General features: G+C 39.4%; 3 protein-coding genes and 1 pseudogene across 7 annotated transcripts; 2 read left to right on the top strand and 2 right to left on the bottom strand.

The window, feature by feature from the left end:
• Positions 1 to 103: 103 nt before the first annotated feature.
• Positions 104 to 2,537, bottom strand: LOC107477685 (pentatricopeptide repeat-containing protein At5g66520-like). The gene is made up of 3 exons (XM_052258151.1): positions 1,870 to 2,537; positions 407 to 1,795; positions 104 to 254 (listed from the first exon to the last, which is right to left on the bottom strand). Exons 1-3 carry the CDS (start codon positions 2,535 to 2,537, stop codon positions 197 to 199), a joined length of 2,115 nt encoding a protein of 704 aa, XP_052114111.1. The 3' UTR covers positions 104 to 196.
• Positions 2,538 to 2,630: 93 nt separating this feature from the next.
• Positions 2,631 to 5,802, top strand: LOC107477663 (nucleosome assembly protein 1;3-like). Its single transcript, XM_052258153.1, has 8 exons — positions 2,631 to 2,636; positions 3,427 to 3,694; positions 3,922 to 3,965; positions 4,418 to 4,496; positions 4,577 to 4,638; positions 4,819 to 5,051; positions 5,482 to 5,526; positions 5,626 to 5,802. Exons 1-6 carry the CDS (start codon positions 2,631 to 2,633, stop codon positions 5,005 to 5,007), a joined length of 648 nt encoding a protein of 215 aa, XP_052114113.1. The 3' UTR covers positions 5,008 to 5,051; positions 5,482 to 5,526; positions 5,626 to 5,802.
• On the top strand, positions 4,234 to 4,344 carry LOC127745977 (uncharacterized; annotated as a pseudogene).
• A 543-nt stretch (positions 5,803 to 6,345) lies between the features above and the next one.
• On the bottom strand, positions 6,346 to 9,668 carry LOC107477686 (probable xyloglucan glycosyltransferase 9). Of its 5 annotated transcripts, none has more exons than XR_008006969.1 (6): positions 9,272 to 9,668; positions 8,949 to 9,113; positions 8,302 to 8,610; positions 7,900 to 8,190; positions 7,496 to 7,640; positions 6,346 to 7,239 (listed from the first exon to the last, which is right to left on the bottom strand). XR_008006969.1 is itself a non-coding variant. In XM_052258830.1 (5 exons), the coding sequence occupies exons 2-4, from the start codon at positions 8,985 to 8,987 to the stop codon at positions 7,927 to 7,929; spliced, it is 612 nt and encodes a 203-aa protein (XP_052114790.1). In that variant the 5' UTR covers positions 8,988 to 9,113; positions 9,272 to 9,668; the 3' UTR covers positions 6,346 to 7,640; positions 7,900 to 7,926. The 5 variants fall into 5 exon arrangements, 2 of the variants coding, with proteins under 2 accessions (XP_052114790.1, XP_052114791.1); XR_008006967.1 differs by having other exon boundaries at positions 6,346 to 7,395; XR_008006968.1 differs by having other exon boundaries at positions 6,346 to 6,789; positions 6,936 to 7,640.
• Positions 9,669 to 19,054: the final 9,386 nt, after the last annotated feature.

Below are 19,054 nucleotides of genomic sequence, written 5' to 3' on the forward strand. Positions count from 1 at the left end.
AGGTCATTCGTTTGATAATTGCATTCAAGTGATCATAATGAAATATACATTGACCTTGAAGATCTTCTTCAGTTATCAAACCAATACTAATATTCCCATCAGAAAGTGATATATGTAGTGATGGTTGATTCCCAAGAATCAAGATGTGAACAATCCATTTAAGAATCAGATGAAAATAAAACTATTCGGATTATAGTCATGCTGCTTCTGCAATGGTGACACCAAAATGTGACAATCCAAAATCCCTTGAGTGACTGCACAAGTAGGGCTAAAAGTGAAAAGTCCGCAATTTGCTATATTTGGAAACAATGTGTCTCTGTTAGTCTGTTATCAACTTCCATCCAAAAATGCATGTCCGTTTTCATTATTTTGAATGTGCTACTTCTGAAAAACTTCATAAACTCACCAGTAGTCACCACATGAACACCTTCCATCTCTAAAATGGTGAAACCTAGTGATATCTCGCATAATAATCTCGCGACCTGTGAGCTTAGAAATCATCTTCATCACTGTGTGGCAATCACCGCACACACGAAGATTCTTGGTTATTCTGATTGTGACTCCCGGATTAGTGTTAATAAGAGCAAAAGCAAGAGCCAACCGCTCACTATGATCCCAGAGCATCCTCTCCTTTACTTCTTCCTCCACATCATAGAGAACAAAACTAGTTTCAGCCTTGTACCCAATTTTTTTAAGCTGCTCATTCAGTTCTTTCAATTTGGCAAAAATTTCATCTGATTTTTGGTGCAATTTATCTCCAACAAAAAATTGATGAACCATATTATTTAACTCAACAAAACTGTAACTAGGTGGCTTGCTCAATCTCCTTTTCTTCACCAATTCCCTCACCTTTTCAACATCCTCCCACCGTCTCTCGGCAGCATATATGTTAGCAAGACAAACGTAGCCGCTTACTTCATTTGGATTCAATTCAAAAAGTTTCTCAGCTGCAATCTCAGCTAACTTGAGGTTTCGGTGTAATCTACAAGCTGAAAGGAGAGAAGTCCATATATCCTCGTTGGGTTTCAATCTCATGTCGTTTATAACTATATATGCTTCATCTAAGTTCCCTGCTCTGCCAAGTAGATCAATCAAACAGGAATATTGAGTGTGCCCAGGCTCCATATTGTAGTCTCTCATCACTTTATAGAATATTTCTTTACCCTCATCGACTAAGCCAGAATGACTGCAGGCCGATAAAACTGAAGTAAACATGCCTTCATCTGGAATAATATGTTGACCTAACATGTCATAAAAGAGGGAGATAGCCTCTCTTCCCCTCCCATGAGTTCCAAATGCGGTAACCATAACTGTCCATGAAGCCAAATTTTTTTCTGGCATCTCGTCGAATGCTTGACGTGCACGAAGTAAACTTCCACAGTTAGCATACATGCTAACAAGGGCAGTTCCCACAGCAGTATTTACACCAAAACCCTTTTTGACAATATATGAGTGAACCGATGAACCCAATTGCAAGGCGGAGGTTTGATTACAAGCCCCAAGTATAGAAATAATAGTCACCTCATCAGGAATCACACCTCCTATAAACATCTGACTGAAAAGCTCCAAAACTTCAAAAGGGTCTCCATGTCGCTCATAACCGGAAATCAAAGAATTCCAAGACACGGTATCCTTCACTGTCAATCCTTCGAATACTTTCCTAGCAGCAGACACTGAATCACAATTGCAGTACATGTCAATAAGAGAATTCATCAAAAACTCATTACACAGTGTACCACCATTCCTCACAATGTAACCATGCAAGCACAAAGGAGTGAAAGCAAAGTAGTCCCATCTCCATCAACACCAGCCTTTCTCATGCAATCATAAACCCCCAAAGCAACCCTTGCCTCACCGTTCTTCACATACCCTGACATCAAAGTATTCCACGAACTCAAATCCCTCTGAGGCATTTCATCAAACACGAAACTCGCGATCCCAATTTCCCCAAGCTTAAAATACATTGACATCAGCGAATTCGCAACATAAATATCAGACCCCAATCCACTAACCATAACCAAAGCATGAACCTTTCTACCCATCTCACCAAGCAAAAGATCACCACACGCCTTGAGAACAAAAGGGTACGTGAAATTATCAGCCTCGACACCGAAACTGAACATCTCACGGTACATAAAAAGGGACCTCCACGGAAAACCGTTACAAGCGTAACCCCTTATCATTGAGTTCCACAAAAAGGAGTTCTTAAGCGAAATTTCGTCGAACAGGTGGTGTGCTTCTCTCATTTGGGCACATGAAGCGTAGCAAGCTGCGAGCTTTGTTCCGAGGTAGGTGTTGTTGAGGAGGGTGCCGCAACTGATGACGTGGCAGTGAAGCTGTTTGGCCTGTGAGAGGGACTTGGAGTTGGCGAGGAACTGAAGCAAGGTTCCGCATTCGAGAGAAGAGAGAGGGAAAGTGTGGGTTGCGAGAGGAGGAGGAGGGTGTTGTGGGGAATGGGTGAAAGTAGTGAATGTGGTTGTGTTGCATGGTGGTGATGGTGGTGGCTTGAGTTTGCGCGTGAGTTTGATTGAATTCATGAATCATGAAGGTGCAGGAAGAAGAAGAGCAAGAAGACGTCACCAAGAAAAAAAAAAAAGTTGTTAGCTTGGAAGAAGATTCATATATTCGCAATGAAGGTGGGAAAAATACGAAGATGTTCTTGTGAGTAAGAGAACAGTAATGTCAAATTAGTTTCAAGCAGAGGAAATAGAAAAAAGAATTTATTGCGTTGGCTTCATCCGAAAAGACGAATACACATATATCTTTATTAATAACTTTCATAAATGGTAAGCTATTTTTTCTTGTGATTGCTACGGTACGATGATAAATTCATACGTAACAATACATTTAAAATATGGACAAATAGTAACAAATTACGTGAAATTTATTTTTCACGTCAGCATTTAATTTTTTCCTTTTTAAATATATATTATATCACTACTTTTACTAAAATACTATTTTAATTAAATAAAAATAAAAAACATTTATTTATTTAATTTTATAAAAAAACTTAAATACCCTTTTTATATATATTAAACAAAAATTACTCTTTTAGATTAATTAAATTATTTAATTTTAAAATTTAAATAATCTAAAAAACAAAAACAAAAATATATTTAACAAAATTATTTATCTCTTCATAAACCCTAATCAATTATTCATACCAAAAAAAAAATAAATTTAAAAAGTATTAAACAAAATCACTCTGTTCTTTGTTTACTGGGTTCTCACACAACCTCATCTCTAATTGTTCATACAAAACAAAAATCATCTGAAAAATTGAGAAAAAAAAAAAGAACAGTCATGTCTTCATCTTTCTGGATTTTTCACCAGCACACTCTCAACGAGCTTCTCTCTCATTCCCAATTCTGAGACTCAAACTTTCTCCTCTCTCACTGCCACTAGAGTCTCTCTCGGTCTCACTAGAGTCTCTACTCGTTCACACAGTCACACTCACCGGCGTCTCGTTGCTCCTCTCCTATCGTCGCCAGCATTTCAACGTCTCGCGGCCTTCCCTGGGCTCCTCCTCGTCGGCGACAGAAGCACTCGTCGGATCGTCGTCGCTCGTCGTCTTCTGGTTTAAGTACTCGCCGTCGCGAGTCGCCGTGGATCGTGGACAGTCGTAGGGTCGTCACTTGCTTCGTTGCTCGTCCTCTTCTGGGGTCGGGTCCTCTTCGTCACCCAGTCGCCCTTGGTAAGACCATGCATCATCACTTCCCCTATGCTCCCTTTTCCAGATTCCCTTCTCCCTGTATTTTGAGATGATGTTGAATTGGTAATCAATTAATTTGTTAGCGATTGAATCTTGAATTTGTTGCTGTCTTGCTGAATAATCACCGAGTTTAATTTTTTTTGTCTTTTCTAAAAATCATCAGAGTTGAATTTGTTACTGATTATCATCGAATCTTGAATTTGTTGCAGGCTTGCTCAAACACCTCCTATTATGTTTTCTATGCACTACTTGTGTATGTTACAGTATTCATATGACCGGGCTTACAATTTGTTGTTGTCTTGCTCAAACACCCCCTATTATATTTATCTCTTCAGTTTTTATATTGTACATTGCTTTATGATTTCAGTTTGTTTTTGCATGATATACTTCAACCGATAGCTTGTTTTCCCTGAATGAATTAAAATAAAAAATTGTAAACTGAACATATACCCCATTCGGGTATTTGGATCAAATAAAAGCAAACAAGCTAAACCCCCAACTGACAAAAGGAAAATACAGCCAGTCTTATGATTGGACCAAGAGCAAGAATGTTCATTTGTTTCACATTTTGATAGGAACATGGGGGTCTTAATACACTGTGATCTGTGGAGCCGTTTTATGTGATTACATTCTATTTTATGTAATCCTTTTACCAAAAAAAGGAAAAAGAATCTGTATCCCTCAACCATTTCTTAATGGATGCAGCGCTTTGAGATAGTTAATGGTGTCACTGAAGTTGAAGGAATAGCAGAGAAGAAAACTGCAGGTGCTGAAGAGGACGAAGGTACTAATTACAAGATCACACCTTTTTCTTAAATAGCATTTCAATTCATTCACTAATAACACTTTGATTTGGTTTTGTAGAAAAAGGAGTACCTGCTTTTTGGCTCAATGCAATGAAAAACAATGAAGTGTTAGCTGACGAGGTTAGTTGGTGCTATCAATAGTAACTCCTTTTTTTTAAATGTTTATTTTATGTCTTGCAACCAAGTCTTAGTGTTAGCTTAAGAGGTTAGTTGGTTCTATTCAATAGTAACTCCTTTTTTTCTTTTAAATGTTTATTTTATGTCTTGCAACCAAGCTAATTTTAAGTCTTTGTGAAATAGATTTCAGAGCATGATGAAGGTGCTCTCAAGTTTCTCAAAGATATCAAGTGGAGCAGGATAGACAACCCAAAAGGATTCAAGTTTGAGTTTTATTTCGCTACTAATCCTTATTTCACAAATACTATTTTGACAAAAACATATCACATGATTGATGAGGATGAGCCAATATTGAAAAAAGCAATTGGGTGAAGACCCCTTCAATGGAAATAATCAAATCCATCTCAGGCATCAAGGTTATTCCTCTTTTAGGCCTTCATTTACTTTATAGCAAAGTGTGTACTAAAATTTTTTGTTAATGAATAATTTGTAAAGCCACATTGATCATATATAACCACAATTAGTTATTTGGAAAGTGTATTTTTGCGGCTTTCTCTTTACATCTCAAACTCAGTTTTTTTTTTAAATATATATATTTTTTTGGAAGTTCGATGTTTGAGTTCTTTTTTTAAGTCAAACCATTATAAAAAATATGATAACTTTTATAGGAGGGAAGATTAGGCCCTGGTTAGGTCATTTGTTTTTTGCAACCCTGGTTGTCTCTCTTTATCATGATTTTCCTTCCACCTGCTAACAGTATATAGGTTCTCACAATCTGTGATTACTTTTAAGCTCTGGTATTGACCTTCAATCCAAAAGATAAGATGTGACTTGTTACTTTTGTAGGTTCAAGTCTGTGAAAGAAACCACCAACCCGTTGATGAGGTCATGGTATGTGAATACACAAACTTATCTAGTTGCTTATGAATATTCCATCCTCTTTTGAAAACTAGGAGATTATTCAATTGATGAATTGGAATGTGGTTGCAGGTGGCAGTGACTTTGGTGGAGCTGTCGGTTGATGGTTCTATTATGGGTAATGTTGAAATTAAGCTTCCTGAACAAGGAGTAGGAGGCCTTGGTTCTATTATGGGAGAGGAACAATAACTATGACCTGGCTTTACTTACATTTTATTATTGTTAAGACATTGACCAATTTGCATTCGATGTTGTGTGTTTACTTTATTTAATTAAAAGCAAGTAAACAAAGTTGAACAAAAAGAAAAGACTTGCAATTTCCTCAACGATAAACCTTCCCTTAAAGCACATAATAGTTAGCAAATAACAAGGCATTTTTCTTGCTTAAAATGTGGAATCTACATTGCTCTGGTCAACGTCCCCAACATTTCAAGGTCACCGAAAATGATCTTGAATATCCTTATGACAGATAGATAGATAGATATATATAGGTGTTAGACGAGAATGTATATAAGAAAATCAAGAAAAAGTAGACCGATCTTGTACTTGCTATGTTGAGGAATCTGAGTGTAATTCTGTTATAGCAATCACGAACATATCTATTTTGATAGAAATCATGGATGAGTAATTTATTGTGTTTTGGCTTTGCAATGCTCTTGATTAATTAACTAGAACATTAACAAGATATAAAGAAAGGGGAGGACTAATAACTTTTCACTAAAACTCAAATGAACCAAAAGTTGAATCAAATACAACAAATTTGTTATTTATTATCATATATGAATTGCCAGAACCAAAGCAATATATCGTACAAATAGAATGAAATAATGATGCTTCACTTTATCAAATTAGTTATTATCGTATTAGAACTGTTTTTCAAGATAGTTAATTACTTTTTTATCCACTTGAAAAGCCTTACTCAAAACTTCAGGAGAAATAGGTGGAGTGGATCCAAAAACAGCATTTGCAACTGTGATAACACCTGGATTCTCACTGCTAAGACCAGAAATAGCAACGGCATTGCCATAACCGGAGAGATTTTAACCAACACCAGAGTCCAGTTTCCCCCATAACAAGAAACCAGTGCTTGGGGACTTCTAGAAGGGACCACGCCTTAATCGGAAATTCACAATTTCCACTATATCCCATGGAGGCAACCTGATGCAAGCCAAGATCCTGATTTACAAGTTTCCAAGGAAAGTGAGACTTTGACAACAGCTTCAAAACCCTCCCACTCTGTATATGGTGAAATATAGAAAAGGATTGCAGATCTTCAATTTAAAAATTCAGGAAAGGATTTCAGAGCCCTTAAGCAGAATCTGGAAGCAATGCAGAGATACAAAGATTCACTAGATATTACAAGAGAATAGGAAACAAATTACCCTTCTGACAGAGGTCTGAGTGAAAGCTCGGAACTACAGACCCCAAGACAACAGACTAACCCAACATTTGTCACTGATGATATTTCAGGTTCACCCCGGGGTAGAAAGTTTCCAATTATCATCATGAAGCCAGCACAAATCTCAAGGAAATCCAATGCCGCTACCAAAGAAATGACTAATGGCAAATCAGGCCGCATCAAGTTTTCTACCAATGATCCCAAAGATGGAAGATTGCTTGACAATATTGAAAGTCAAACAGCAAAAGGATCCAGTTCAACAAATCCTTTTAGTCAACGCCTCCATTCTGCAGATAAGAGTAACATGAAGAAAATTTCAAAATTAATGCAAGCCTCAAAAGTCCCTCAGGTCATCAATGGAGAGGACACCAATAACACCAGCCATACAGCAGAGACTAGAAGCCCAAGAGTACAAAATAAGTTTGGTTTTGAGAAGCGTTCACCTACAAACCAATCATCAGAGTCCAAAAATAAAAGAAGACAACACAAGCAATCATCAGAATCATTGTCCCTAAGTTCCACCCCTAAGCAAAAAGTTTGTACCTTACAGCAATGAAATGAAGGCTTCACAAGATCCGGTGTCAAAAGAGGAACTTTAAGCATCAAGTTGATGTTATTTTCTCCAATTTTGACAGCAACAGAAGCATGGATTCTCACCGTGACATAGAGGGCACCCAAGCTGATCATTCTGAAAGCAACAACAGCATTTCCATTCAACGGGTGACTCACATGAATCAAAATGTAAGATACATGCAAGATCAATTTGATCCCTGAAAGATTCATGACATCGGTTTATTGATGTCACATGTATTTTTTAGAGACTAAAGCAATGTCGATGTATATATTTAACTATTTAAGGAGGACTAAGCATGTCTTAGAGGGATTAAATACCTAGTTTAATCTAATAATTTAATAGTTTGGTAGAAAATTAGAGTAGTGGGGCAAACCTCAACATCATTGAGGCAGATGAATTTTCAGCCATGAAGATGTGCTCGAACGGCAATGTCCATGTTCTCAACAGTGGTCCTCTCCAACCAACCACCGGCATCCTCCAAGGCCTTAATTCTCCACACTCCGGCGGTGCCATTGAACCCAAAGAAATTAAGAAAGATCCCATTTACTTGCTGCTCAACCTCGAAATGGAAAGCCAAATTAATGTTCTGTAAACGTGTTAAAAGGTTCTCATCCTTGTTCACAAAAGACCATCTCGTTTGAACTAATCCCAATTCGTCGTTATCCTGCATAGTATCAAACCAAATAAATTCAGTTGACTATAGCAGAAACATCCATCCAACAATAGATGCTAAATTTCTAGTAAGGGCATTGAATTTAATGAAATAATGAATCACCTTAAAATGAGGAACTGTTCTTTTAAGGAAATCAGCAGTAGGCTGAAAATCAGCATCGAAAATTGCAACAAACTCGTAGTCTTTCACATAGCTACAACTCATGGCAGATTTCAAGTTACCTGCCTTGTAACCCTCTCTGATCACCCTATGTCGATACACAATGTTGGCACCCTCTTGTTGCCATTTCTTCACCTCATCACTGATCAAAGACTGTGTTATTGGATCATCTGAATCGTCTAGAACTTGAATTAGCAACTTGGACTTGGGCCAATCCAAATTGCAAACAGCACCAATCGATTGCTGATAAACCTAAAGAACACAATCAACTTGATTGGATCAACAAACCACATTATTAGGTTTGGAGGTAGATTATGTTGGTTTCAAGTAGTTAGGTGGAGTCCAAATTGGAAGAAATCCAAATTAACAAGTTAAGCAATAAATGACAAAACAAGTCAAGCATCACTTCTTGATCCAAAGCTTTAAGGCTTTACAAATATATACCATTCAATTAATCCAAACTTACAACTAAAACTTGAAATTCCATCCTAGGAACACAAATTGGCTAATTTTTCAAAGCAAGTTGAACCCACAAATAGACTAATCCAAACAGAGAAATCAATCAAATCATCATTGTATCTCTATCTTACATCTCTCTCATTGCACATGGGGATCTGGACTAACACCATAGGAAAGAACCCTTTCTTCTCCCCAGATTCAAGATCCAAATCACCATAATCTTCAGCAGCAACATTCTTGATCTTCTTATACCGGATCCAAAAACAACCCAAGCAAAGCACAAGCCTATCCAAGCTCTGAATAAGGAACAACACAATTTGTTTCACTCTTCATCAGTAATCAAATAATCGTTCAATAAAAAATTAAAACACAAAACATTCAAATATTCAGTAATCAAATAATCATTGAACATGGCAAAAATAAAAAACGCAAAAGAAGTTAGCAGTGAACTGACCGTCGAAGTCTAAGGTTTTTTTCTTGGTTAAGCTTCTGCTCTCTGAACTCGAAGGAAGGAAACTGGAATGGAGATGGGTTTTTCTTCTGAGCAGTCTGAGAAGAGGGGGGCAGAATCGTGACGGAGACAGAGGCCAGGCGACGAACACAACTTAGAAGACGGTGGTGGGTTGGAAGAATCTGCGACGACCAGACGAAGACGATGGTGACTGAGCGCCCGACGGACAGCGACAGGAGCACGATGGAGCAGATGAATACCAGGAACTGACGCACCGAGCTCGAGGAAGAAGAAGCTGCGATTCTTGAAGGAGGAAGAAGCACAGACGACCAGACGACGATGGTAGTGCCTGAGAGCGACGGACGGCGGCAGTCCTTGTGGCGGTGGTGGAAAGCTAGGTTTACTGTTTCAACTTCCTTTTTTGATTTGGGGAGAAGCTGTTGAATATTGGGGTATTAAAAGGGTATTTTTGTCTAATCAAATAAAAAATGATGTTTATGTTTTTTATAAAATTAAATAAATAAATGTTTTTTATTTTTATTTAATTAAAAGGATATTTTAATAAAAGTGGTGATATATTATATATTTAAAAAAAATTAAATGCTGATGTGTAAAATAAATTTCACATGTCTTATTGTTATTTGTCTATATTTTAAACGTATCGATACGTATGGATTTATCATCGTACCGTAGCAAATACCTTTTTTTTGTGACTATAAATGGTAAGCTATTTAAACTACTAGGATAGTATTTAAAAGTTCTTATAAAAATAATATTAAAAAATATTAATGACAAATAAAATTTTAAAAAAATTAAAAATATGATAAAAAAATTAGATATTAAATATATATTTTAAAAAAATTGAAAGATGATATTTTGATATAATCTTTTTTAATTATCATTATAAAAATAAATTTTTGACAAATGATCATTTTTATTCATAAATAAAAGATATATATGTTGACAAATGTGCCCGTGGTAAAAGAAAATTCACCTACTTTTGTGTGCCAAAAGTAATGAATCGTTGGTTACACACTTGGTTTGTTAATATCCGAACCTACGAGATAATAAAACCTCTCCAAACTTATCTACGTGTAACTCAATTTTTTTGTTAAGAAATATAAAAAAAACCTTACACCTCCTTCCGTGCCCTAGCAGAGCTCTATTGCCGTCGCCACTGCCATCCTAAATCGAAGAAGAAGACCAGAGCACCTCCATTTCGCGACAGAGACATTTTTCAGTTTAATCAAGTCACTGCTTCACTACTTGTAGGCTACCATCGTCAGCATCTTGCTGTCCACTATCCACCGTCGTTGAAACCATCTCGCCATCCGCACTACTCATAGCCCATCATCATTATAAACATCTTGTCATTCACTATTTATAGCCTATCATCGTTGCTTTACGAAGAACAGAAATATGTGGTTACTAGCTTTTCTATCTTAGAATGTTTTTGAGAAATTATTGAATATTCTAATTATCTTCTATAGGCTTGAAAATTTTTTCAAAATTTTGGGTTAGGGTTAGATTTTCAATTTCTATGTTGTTATTTGTAATTACATGAGATGGTACCTTAGATTATACTGTATTGTTTACAGGGATGGCCATTGTCCATATTACACTATGTATTAATCATAGGGGGAGATTTGAGCGAGGTCCATGTGGGAAGTTTATGTATGTTGATGAGAAAGTAATAGAAATTGAGAGGGTTAATGTGGATACTCTCAGCAAATTTTTCATAAATGATTTACTGAAAGACATTGGGTATACATTTATTACTGATTTTTATTGACTAGAACCTGGTAAGAAGCTTGATAATGGACTAAAATTGTTAAGCTGTATGAGGTTGCTGTGAAGAACAGTAACAGAATTCATTTATATACAGAGCATCCTGTAAATAATTCTGTTATTTTTGAAGAGAATATTACTCTAATAAAAATGAAACTGAAGAGTTATGCTAAGAAGAACCCAACACCAAAGAAGACTTCAAGAAAAAAGACTTATAGATGTTGTGGATAATGATGATGCTGAAATAGTGGGTTAGGTACAATTGATGGAGGCCCATGGTAGGGGTGAGGCCCATAATAAAAAAGAGGCCCATAAAGCAAGCAGCCAGGTCGATTTTGAGGCCCAAAAGGAGGATGGTGTTAATGTGGCCTGACAAATGAATTTTTTGATGGTATAGAATTTATCAAGTGATCAATCGTAGTATAGTCTAAACCAACGCAAAATCCATCATCAAACAAATCTACAATCTATATCCGAGAGTATTAATCTCCCGAGTCGTTCTCCCTTGGAATTGCCAAAGTGTACCTCTTATTGATTTAGTAAGCTTTGTTTGAGTTCTTTGAAGGTCTTAGCAAAGTAATGAGAAACAAACAATCAATTTTCAAAAGGACTTGACTTAGGGTTGGCATTGAAAATCTTATCATCATAGTCCAATCAATGTTGACAACAATTAGGTCTTGCTCCAATTAGTTATCCCCCAAGTGTAGAGGAAAATCAAAGGAAAACAATCAACTTGAGTCACAAGTTCTAGCTTCACCTCATGGGAATCTAGTTTTAGTGCACTCCAAGTCAATTGGCAATCTCTAACTCCAAATCAACCATTGACACAATTATTCAATTTATTCCAATGACCAAACCCTATGCCAAGTGTAAAAATTCTACTCCATAGCTAGTGTTGACATTTTATCAAACATGTAATGAGCAAGAAGGAAGGTCATAGTAAAATGAAGAGAAAAGTAGAATTAAAGCTATTGCAATACAAGGAATTAACAACAAGTATCAAGGAGCAACAATGAGGATCAAAATCTCAAAATATCAATGAAATCCAAAAATCATAGAGTTGAATCCTAGATCCAAGGAATTTTAGCAATTACAACTACAACTTGAAATTGGAAGAGAAAACCTATTACATGAACAAAGTGAAATGAAAGTTGCAATGGATCTCACCAAGGAATGGGTAAAAATCCAGAATTTTGATGAAGAAGAACCCTAGTAAGAACTTGAGAGAAGTTGATGAATCCTAGAGAGAAGTTGGAGTTTCTCTCTCTAAAAATGTAACTAACTAAAAAAACTCCAAAAACTAGCAAAAAATGAACTTAGTGTCTTCAACCCTTGCCCCCTTGGTCCTCTTAAGCCTTTTCCCGCCAAAGCACTCCTCAAAAGTTAGGACCTCTAACCAACTCCACGCCTGAGTCACGATGTCCGTTCCTACTCTATATCCTGAAACCACTTAGCGCACAATTCACGGCATCGAATGGCATCGAGAGAGGATTAGAGATGTATCTCTTTTAATGCAAAACAAGCATGTTTTCATTCATGAAACAAAACTAGGAAAGGAATGCAAATCCATGTATTTTCATGCAGAAAAGTGTGTGAAATCATTGATAAACCCTTTGAAATTAGCACAAGATAAACCCTCAAAATGGGGTTTGTCAACCTCCCCACACTTAGATTCTAGAATGTCCTCATGCTTAGGAAAATGCAAAGAAACACAGAAGACCGAGGGGTTACAAACGTATAGGACTCACGAAATGCAACCTACTTATATGCATGCAACTACGACTAATGCTGTTATCTACTTGGTTGGGAACAAATCAGCTTCCTTATGACATATGTGAGCACATGGGACACGATGGTGGTCAATGCATAGGACTTGCCAATTCCTAAGTATCAAATGCAATATACGCAATCTTGCATGAGGAATGCTCGCGAGAGCCGGGAATCAAAGAATTGAGCATCGAACCCTCACCGGAAGTATTTGCGCTCTGATCGCTCAAGTGTTTAGGGTTGATTCTCTCAATTCTCCCCTGATCTTGCTTTCTAAGATTTGTTCTTCTTCTAACAATCAACATGTATCTCATGCATGCATACATCTATCATGAGGTCTTCTCCTTAGGTTGTAATGGGGCTAGGGTCAAGGTAGGATCATATATGGCTAGTGGACTTTAGGATTTGCATCTTTGATTAGCTTAAACTTTTCCACCTAACCTATATAATGACCTATTCAATTAAGTACTAATCTAACTACCCATTTCTCACTTTTTCACATACTCATGTATTTCCCATCCATTTCACAATACTTATGCATTGATTTTATTCGAACTTTACTTTGGGGCATTTTGTCCCCTTTATTGCTTTTCTTTTTCCTCTTTTTCTTTCTTTTTCTATTTTTTCCTTTTTTTTTCTTTTTCATATTATTTTTCTTTTCTTTTTTTTTTCTTTTGTTTTTCTCATTTTTTTTTCTATGTACAAGAGCCTCAATGCATAAGGTTTTACATTTGATTAATGCATGAGTACGTACCCAATTCCCAAAATTTCCAATAATAATACAAAACTACCCTTTTATTCACCCAATGTCCCAAGGTTCCCACACTTGAATGACACTCACACACACTAGCCTAAACTAATCAAAGATCCAAATAAGGATATTTATTGTTTTTCACTTTAAGGCTTGTAATGTGCTAAATTAAAGAACAAGTGGGTTAATCGTAGGCTCAAATTGGTTAACAATGGAAGATAAAAGGTAGGCTATTTGGGTAAGTGAGCTAATGAAATGATGGCCTCAATCATATAAATGCATGAATACATAAAATAATGGACATAAAGAATGAAACAAAGCAAAGATTACAATCATAGAAGGAGAATAATGCACACAAGAAGGGAAGTAAGTGGTTATAAGATGTAACCACACCATTAGGCTCAAAACTCACTTGCTTGTGCTCTTAGCTCAAAACTATGTTCCAAAATATAATTCTTCATGCAATTGTTGGCATCAAGGCATTTAAAAATTGCAATGCCCCACGGCTGTCCCAAAGTATTGGTTTCCTAAGAAAGAATTTCATTGTTCCAACCAAGTAAACTTATCATGTGAATGGTGCCAACTAAAACCTAATCATGCAACCTATCCTAATGTGTTCAGATTTATTCAGATGTTACCTACGGAGATCGGTCGGCCGACCTCCCCACACTTAAAACTTAGCACGGTCCTCCGTGCTGTAGGTAAGGCGCAGTGGTTGATCGAATAGGTTAGGCGCAGTGGTTGGTTAGGCTCCGAGTGTCCCATATCTCCGTTGTCATCGCTTTCTCCGCTTGAAGTTGCGGTAGATGTTGAGATATCGGGTTCCTCCATAGGTGGGGTGACAATGCTTAGAAGTCTCTTCACATGAGCATAACGGCGTTGGTTGCGCCTCTCATAGCGGTCCAATTTCTTGTGAAGGTCTTCAAGGCGTTGGGCGGTCGATTTTTGTGATGTAGATGAAGTGGTGGTGTTGCGAGTTGGTGTGGGTAGTCTGATGTCCTTGGCGGCTTCCGGAGGCTTGAGGCATCTCTTGGTCGGAATTATATCACCATCGACCGGAATTGAGGTTCTCCTATCTTTAGCCTCTCGGTTGACGCCGGCTTTTGCAACTAATTCTGTCACCAAGGCGGGGAATGGTAGATTGCCTTTGGCATGAATACGCCCCATGGATTGGCGGATGACATGCGAAATGTTGACCGGCTTCTCGGTTAAGATGCACCATATCAATAAGGCCAACTCGGCGGTGATGGATGACCCATGTGTACTTGGGAGCAAATAGTGAGCTAGAATTTGGGCCCAAGCCGTGGCTTCTTGAGTGAGGTGGTGGACATCTAAACCCTTGGGTCTTTGCTTGATAGTTCCCCGAATCCAATATGCGTCGGTTAAAGCAATGACGCGAAGGATCGCGCTCCAATCGAATGCACGGTCATCGCATGTAGCCAAGACTTCTTCGTAGGCGTCATACGCATCTGTTGATGGTTCGATCCCAAGGACTTCTTGGATGGTTTCCACTGTGACCGACACTTGCTTTCGGCGCACAAATATTGATGTGAGAATGGGGGAGTGGTAGTTGGAGTAGAATTCCACTACCCATGAGAGGTTGGCCTCCTTTTGTTTCCTCAAGAGGAACTTCCATTGCCTCTGCTCAATGTGTGGCATCACAATCGGACGGAGGTGAGCCGGTAGGACTAGGAGGGGTTCCGGATGATAATTTCTCTCGATCATTCTTGAGTAAACAAGTTCGCAGTAGCGGTTGGGGAACTTGTTCGAATCCTTCTCTAGAACATCAACGGGGCCCTTAGTTTTCTTCAAGAGTGGCTTGGCCGTTAAGTCCTGGTGCGCTTTGTTGGGAGTTGGCTTCTTGGGAGCTTTCCCTTTGTTCTTTTTGATGACCATCCTGTGAGAACAAAGAAAGGGAAGAAAAAAAATCAAACCCAAATAAGTGAAAGTAAATGTGATTATGCAAAGAAAAGTTATGCCGTAGAATATGGGTATCATTGTCACATGACAGCTGCAACATGTAACTAAGATAACATGGGAAGAGCAAGGCAAATCATATTCGTATGGTGTAAGGGTAATTTAAGCATGCAAGTAGGGAGCATGAGAAGCATATACCCTTAAGGACCACAATTGGAAAGCAAGTTAAGAAAAAATGTGAGTGCATGGATTGGATAAAATGGGGATGCGCCCTAAGTGATAAGTTGAGAGGCAATTTAGTCAAAGTGGGCTCAAAAGTCAAGTAGGCCTTTCATCGAACACTTGGTGTGCATCCTTGTGAAGTGTGTGAGTAGAAGATGGTGAAAGCAATGTAGTAATTCACAATCCATTATTAATGATTATAGTGCACAGTGATTGTAAGAAAAACAAGCAACACAACTCATCTACTAATGCAAGTGAAATGGAGACCCAAATGCCCATGGAGAGGGAAGTTGAGGGAGGGAAAGGGAAAAGAAAACAAGAACAAAAGCCTCCTAAAGAAGTAACTAAAATAAAAGAAGAAAGAAGCTAACTAAAAGAATGTGAAACTAAATAAATAAGAACACAAGAGATGGTAGCTTAGTATAGTACCTTGTGAGATGATGAAGAGAATGGGAGAGGAAGTTGTGGTGTGGGTTGATGGGGAGTGGTGGAGAAGGTAGTGTGTGGTAGAAGGTGGTGTAGAAGAGGGGATGGAGGGATGAGGGTGAAAGGGGGAGTGTGCCCCTTTTGCAAGTTGGGTGTGTAGTAGAAGGTATGAGAGGGAGAAGAGAATGTGAAGTGAAAGTGAAGGGGTGAGTGTGCCCCTTTTGCATTGGCGCCGATCATCCGCGCGTGCGCGCATAGTGCGCGCTCGCGCAGTGAGGCGAGGTGGAAAGGGACGCGCGCGCGCACGTTGCGCGGGCACGTCCATGCGCTTGGGCTGGGGCACAAGGGAGGCATAGGGGTGGCACAACTCTCTGGACGCAGTACCAGAGATTGCTGCAGGACCCTTGGCGCGCGCGCGCACGGTGCGCGTACGCGTCAACGCGGTTGTGCCCCAAGCATGAGAAGGGCATGGAGGGGGCTCAACTCTCTATGAAATGGCTCAGAGAGGAGTGCAGGATCAAGGGGCGCGTGCGCGGCTATGGCGCGTGCGCGGCTATGGCGCGCGCGCATCTTGTGCTCGCAATGTATGGACGCGTGCGCGCCAGGTGCGCGTACGCGGCAGAGGTTTTGGGCTTGTGGCTTGGTATAGGCCTGAGGGAGGCCTAACTCTCTGGAGTATGTACCAGGAGTGCAGCAGGGGAATCGGCGCGGACGCGCATAGCGCGCTTGCGCGTCGATTGGCAGATTTCGCTCAAGGGCGCGGACGCACCATGTGCGCGTGCGCGCGAGATTCATGTGCTTCAGGCATGGTCCAGGCTTGGTGTGGGCGCAACTCTCGGGTGAATGTATGGAGGGTTGCTATTCGCAATCCACGCGTCCGCGCACAGTGCGCGTCCGCATAGGTGACCGTCGAGTGCCTTAAGGACGCGTACGCGCCAAACGCGCGCACGCGCCGAGGGGGTTGCTTTTCCTAATTGTGCATATGTTTACATCACTTTTGACATTATAACTTCCCCCTTCCACACAGCTGCCTAAGCACTATAGCAGGGCAATTTCCTTGGTGGACATCAATGAATTGAACAACAAAAAAGAAAAACGGGGAATTGACATTAAAATCTATCTAAAAACATGAAGTGAAGTGTCTACGTACAAAGTTCAAAGGAAGATCTTACCATGGTGGGGTGTCTCCCACCTAGCACTTTTGTTTAACGTCCTTAAGTTGGACTTCCAATAGCTCATTGTGCTTGTTTAAGAGTTGCATGCCTCAAGAGGAACACTTCAAATTCCTTGGAGTTCTTTCTTTGCTCACCATGATATAATTTGAGACGGTGCCCGTTTACCTTGAAGATGTCCGGGCTTGTTGGGTGGCGCAAGTGGTAGACCCCATAAGGTTCTACTTTCTCCACTTGGTAGGGTCCATCCCACCTTGATCTGAGTTTTCCGGGTAGTAATCTCAACCTTGAATTGTAGAGAAGAACTAGGTCACCGGGTCGAAACTCTCTTCTCCTAATGTTCTTGTCATGGATGGCTTTCAACTTTTCCTTATAGAGCCTAGCGTTGTCATAAGCTTCTAGTCTTAAACATTCCAATTCCGCCAATTGAAGCTTTCTCTCTAGTCCGGCCCCACCCAAGCTCATATTACACTCCTTTACGGCCCAATAGGCTTTGTGTTCAATCTCCACCGGTAAGTGACATGCTTTACCATATACAAGCCGGAAGGGGCTCATGCCGATCGGTGTCTTGTAAGCCGTTCGATAGGCCCACAGTGCATCGGAGAGTTTAGTGCTCCAATCTTTCCTATTCGGCTTCACAACCCTTTCTAAGACATGCTTGATTTCCCGGTTCGAGACTTCGGCTTGGCCGTTTGTCTGAGGGTGGTAAGTCGTGGCGACTTTGTGGATGATGCCATACTTTCTCATGAGGCCGTCTATTTTTTTGTTGCAAAAGTGTGATCCTTGGTCACTTATGATTGCTCTTGGGGCGCCAAAACGGCAAATAATATTATTCCTCACAAAAGAGTACACAACATTAGCGTCATCCGTTCGGGTGGGAATTGCCTCCACCCATTTTGACACATAATCGACGGCTAGCAAGATGTAGAGAAAGCCCTTTGAATTTGGAAATGGTCCCATGAAGTCGATTCCCCATACGTCAAAGATTTCACAAAAAAGCATGTTTTGTTGGGGAATTTCGTCCTTCTTGGAAATATCTCCAAACCTAATACATTGGGGACAAGATTTGCAATAGAGAGAAGCATCTTTGAGAAGAGTTGGCCACCAAAATCCGCAATCAAGGACCTTTCTTGCCGTTCTTTGGGGCCCATAGTGACCACCTCCTTCGGAAGCATGGCAAGCGTCCAAGATTGCTTGGAATTCGGTTTGGGGTATGCACCGTCGCACTATTTGGTCCGCTCCACACCTCCACAAATAAGGGTCATCCCAAATATAGTATTTGGATTCGCTTTTCAGCTTATCCTTTTTGTTTTTGTCGAGATTAGGAGGGAAAGTGCGTGAAACCAAATAGTTTGCTATTGGGGCATACCAAGGAACCACTTCCGAGATTGCGTGCAAGGTATCTAAAGGAAAGGAGTCATTGATGGGAGTGGTGTCGCCCTTTGTGTGTTCAAGGCGGCTTAAATGGTCCGCCACTAGATTTTGGGAACCACTCCTATCTTTGATCTCCAAATCAAATTCTTGTAACAAAAGCACCCAACGAATTAATCTCGGTTTTGATTCCTTTTTGGCTAACTGACGATTGGATTTTTGGTGGTTTAGAATTTCACAAATGAATTCTCGTTGCAAGTATAGTTTCTAAACCAAGCAATAATCCTTTCATACAAAAATTTGTTTGTCACAAGTACAAACCCCTAAAATCTATAAACCGAAGTATTTAAACCTCGGGTCGTTCTCCCTAGG

This window comes from Arachis duranensis, chromosome 3 (genome assembly GCF_000817695.3).
Source record: "Arachis duranensis cultivar V14167 chromosome 3, aradu.V14167.gnm2.J7QH, whole genome shotgun sequence".
Taxonomy (NCBI): domain Eukaryota; kingdom Viridiplantae; phylum Streptophyta; class Magnoliopsida; order Fabales; family Fabaceae; genus Arachis; species Arachis duranensis.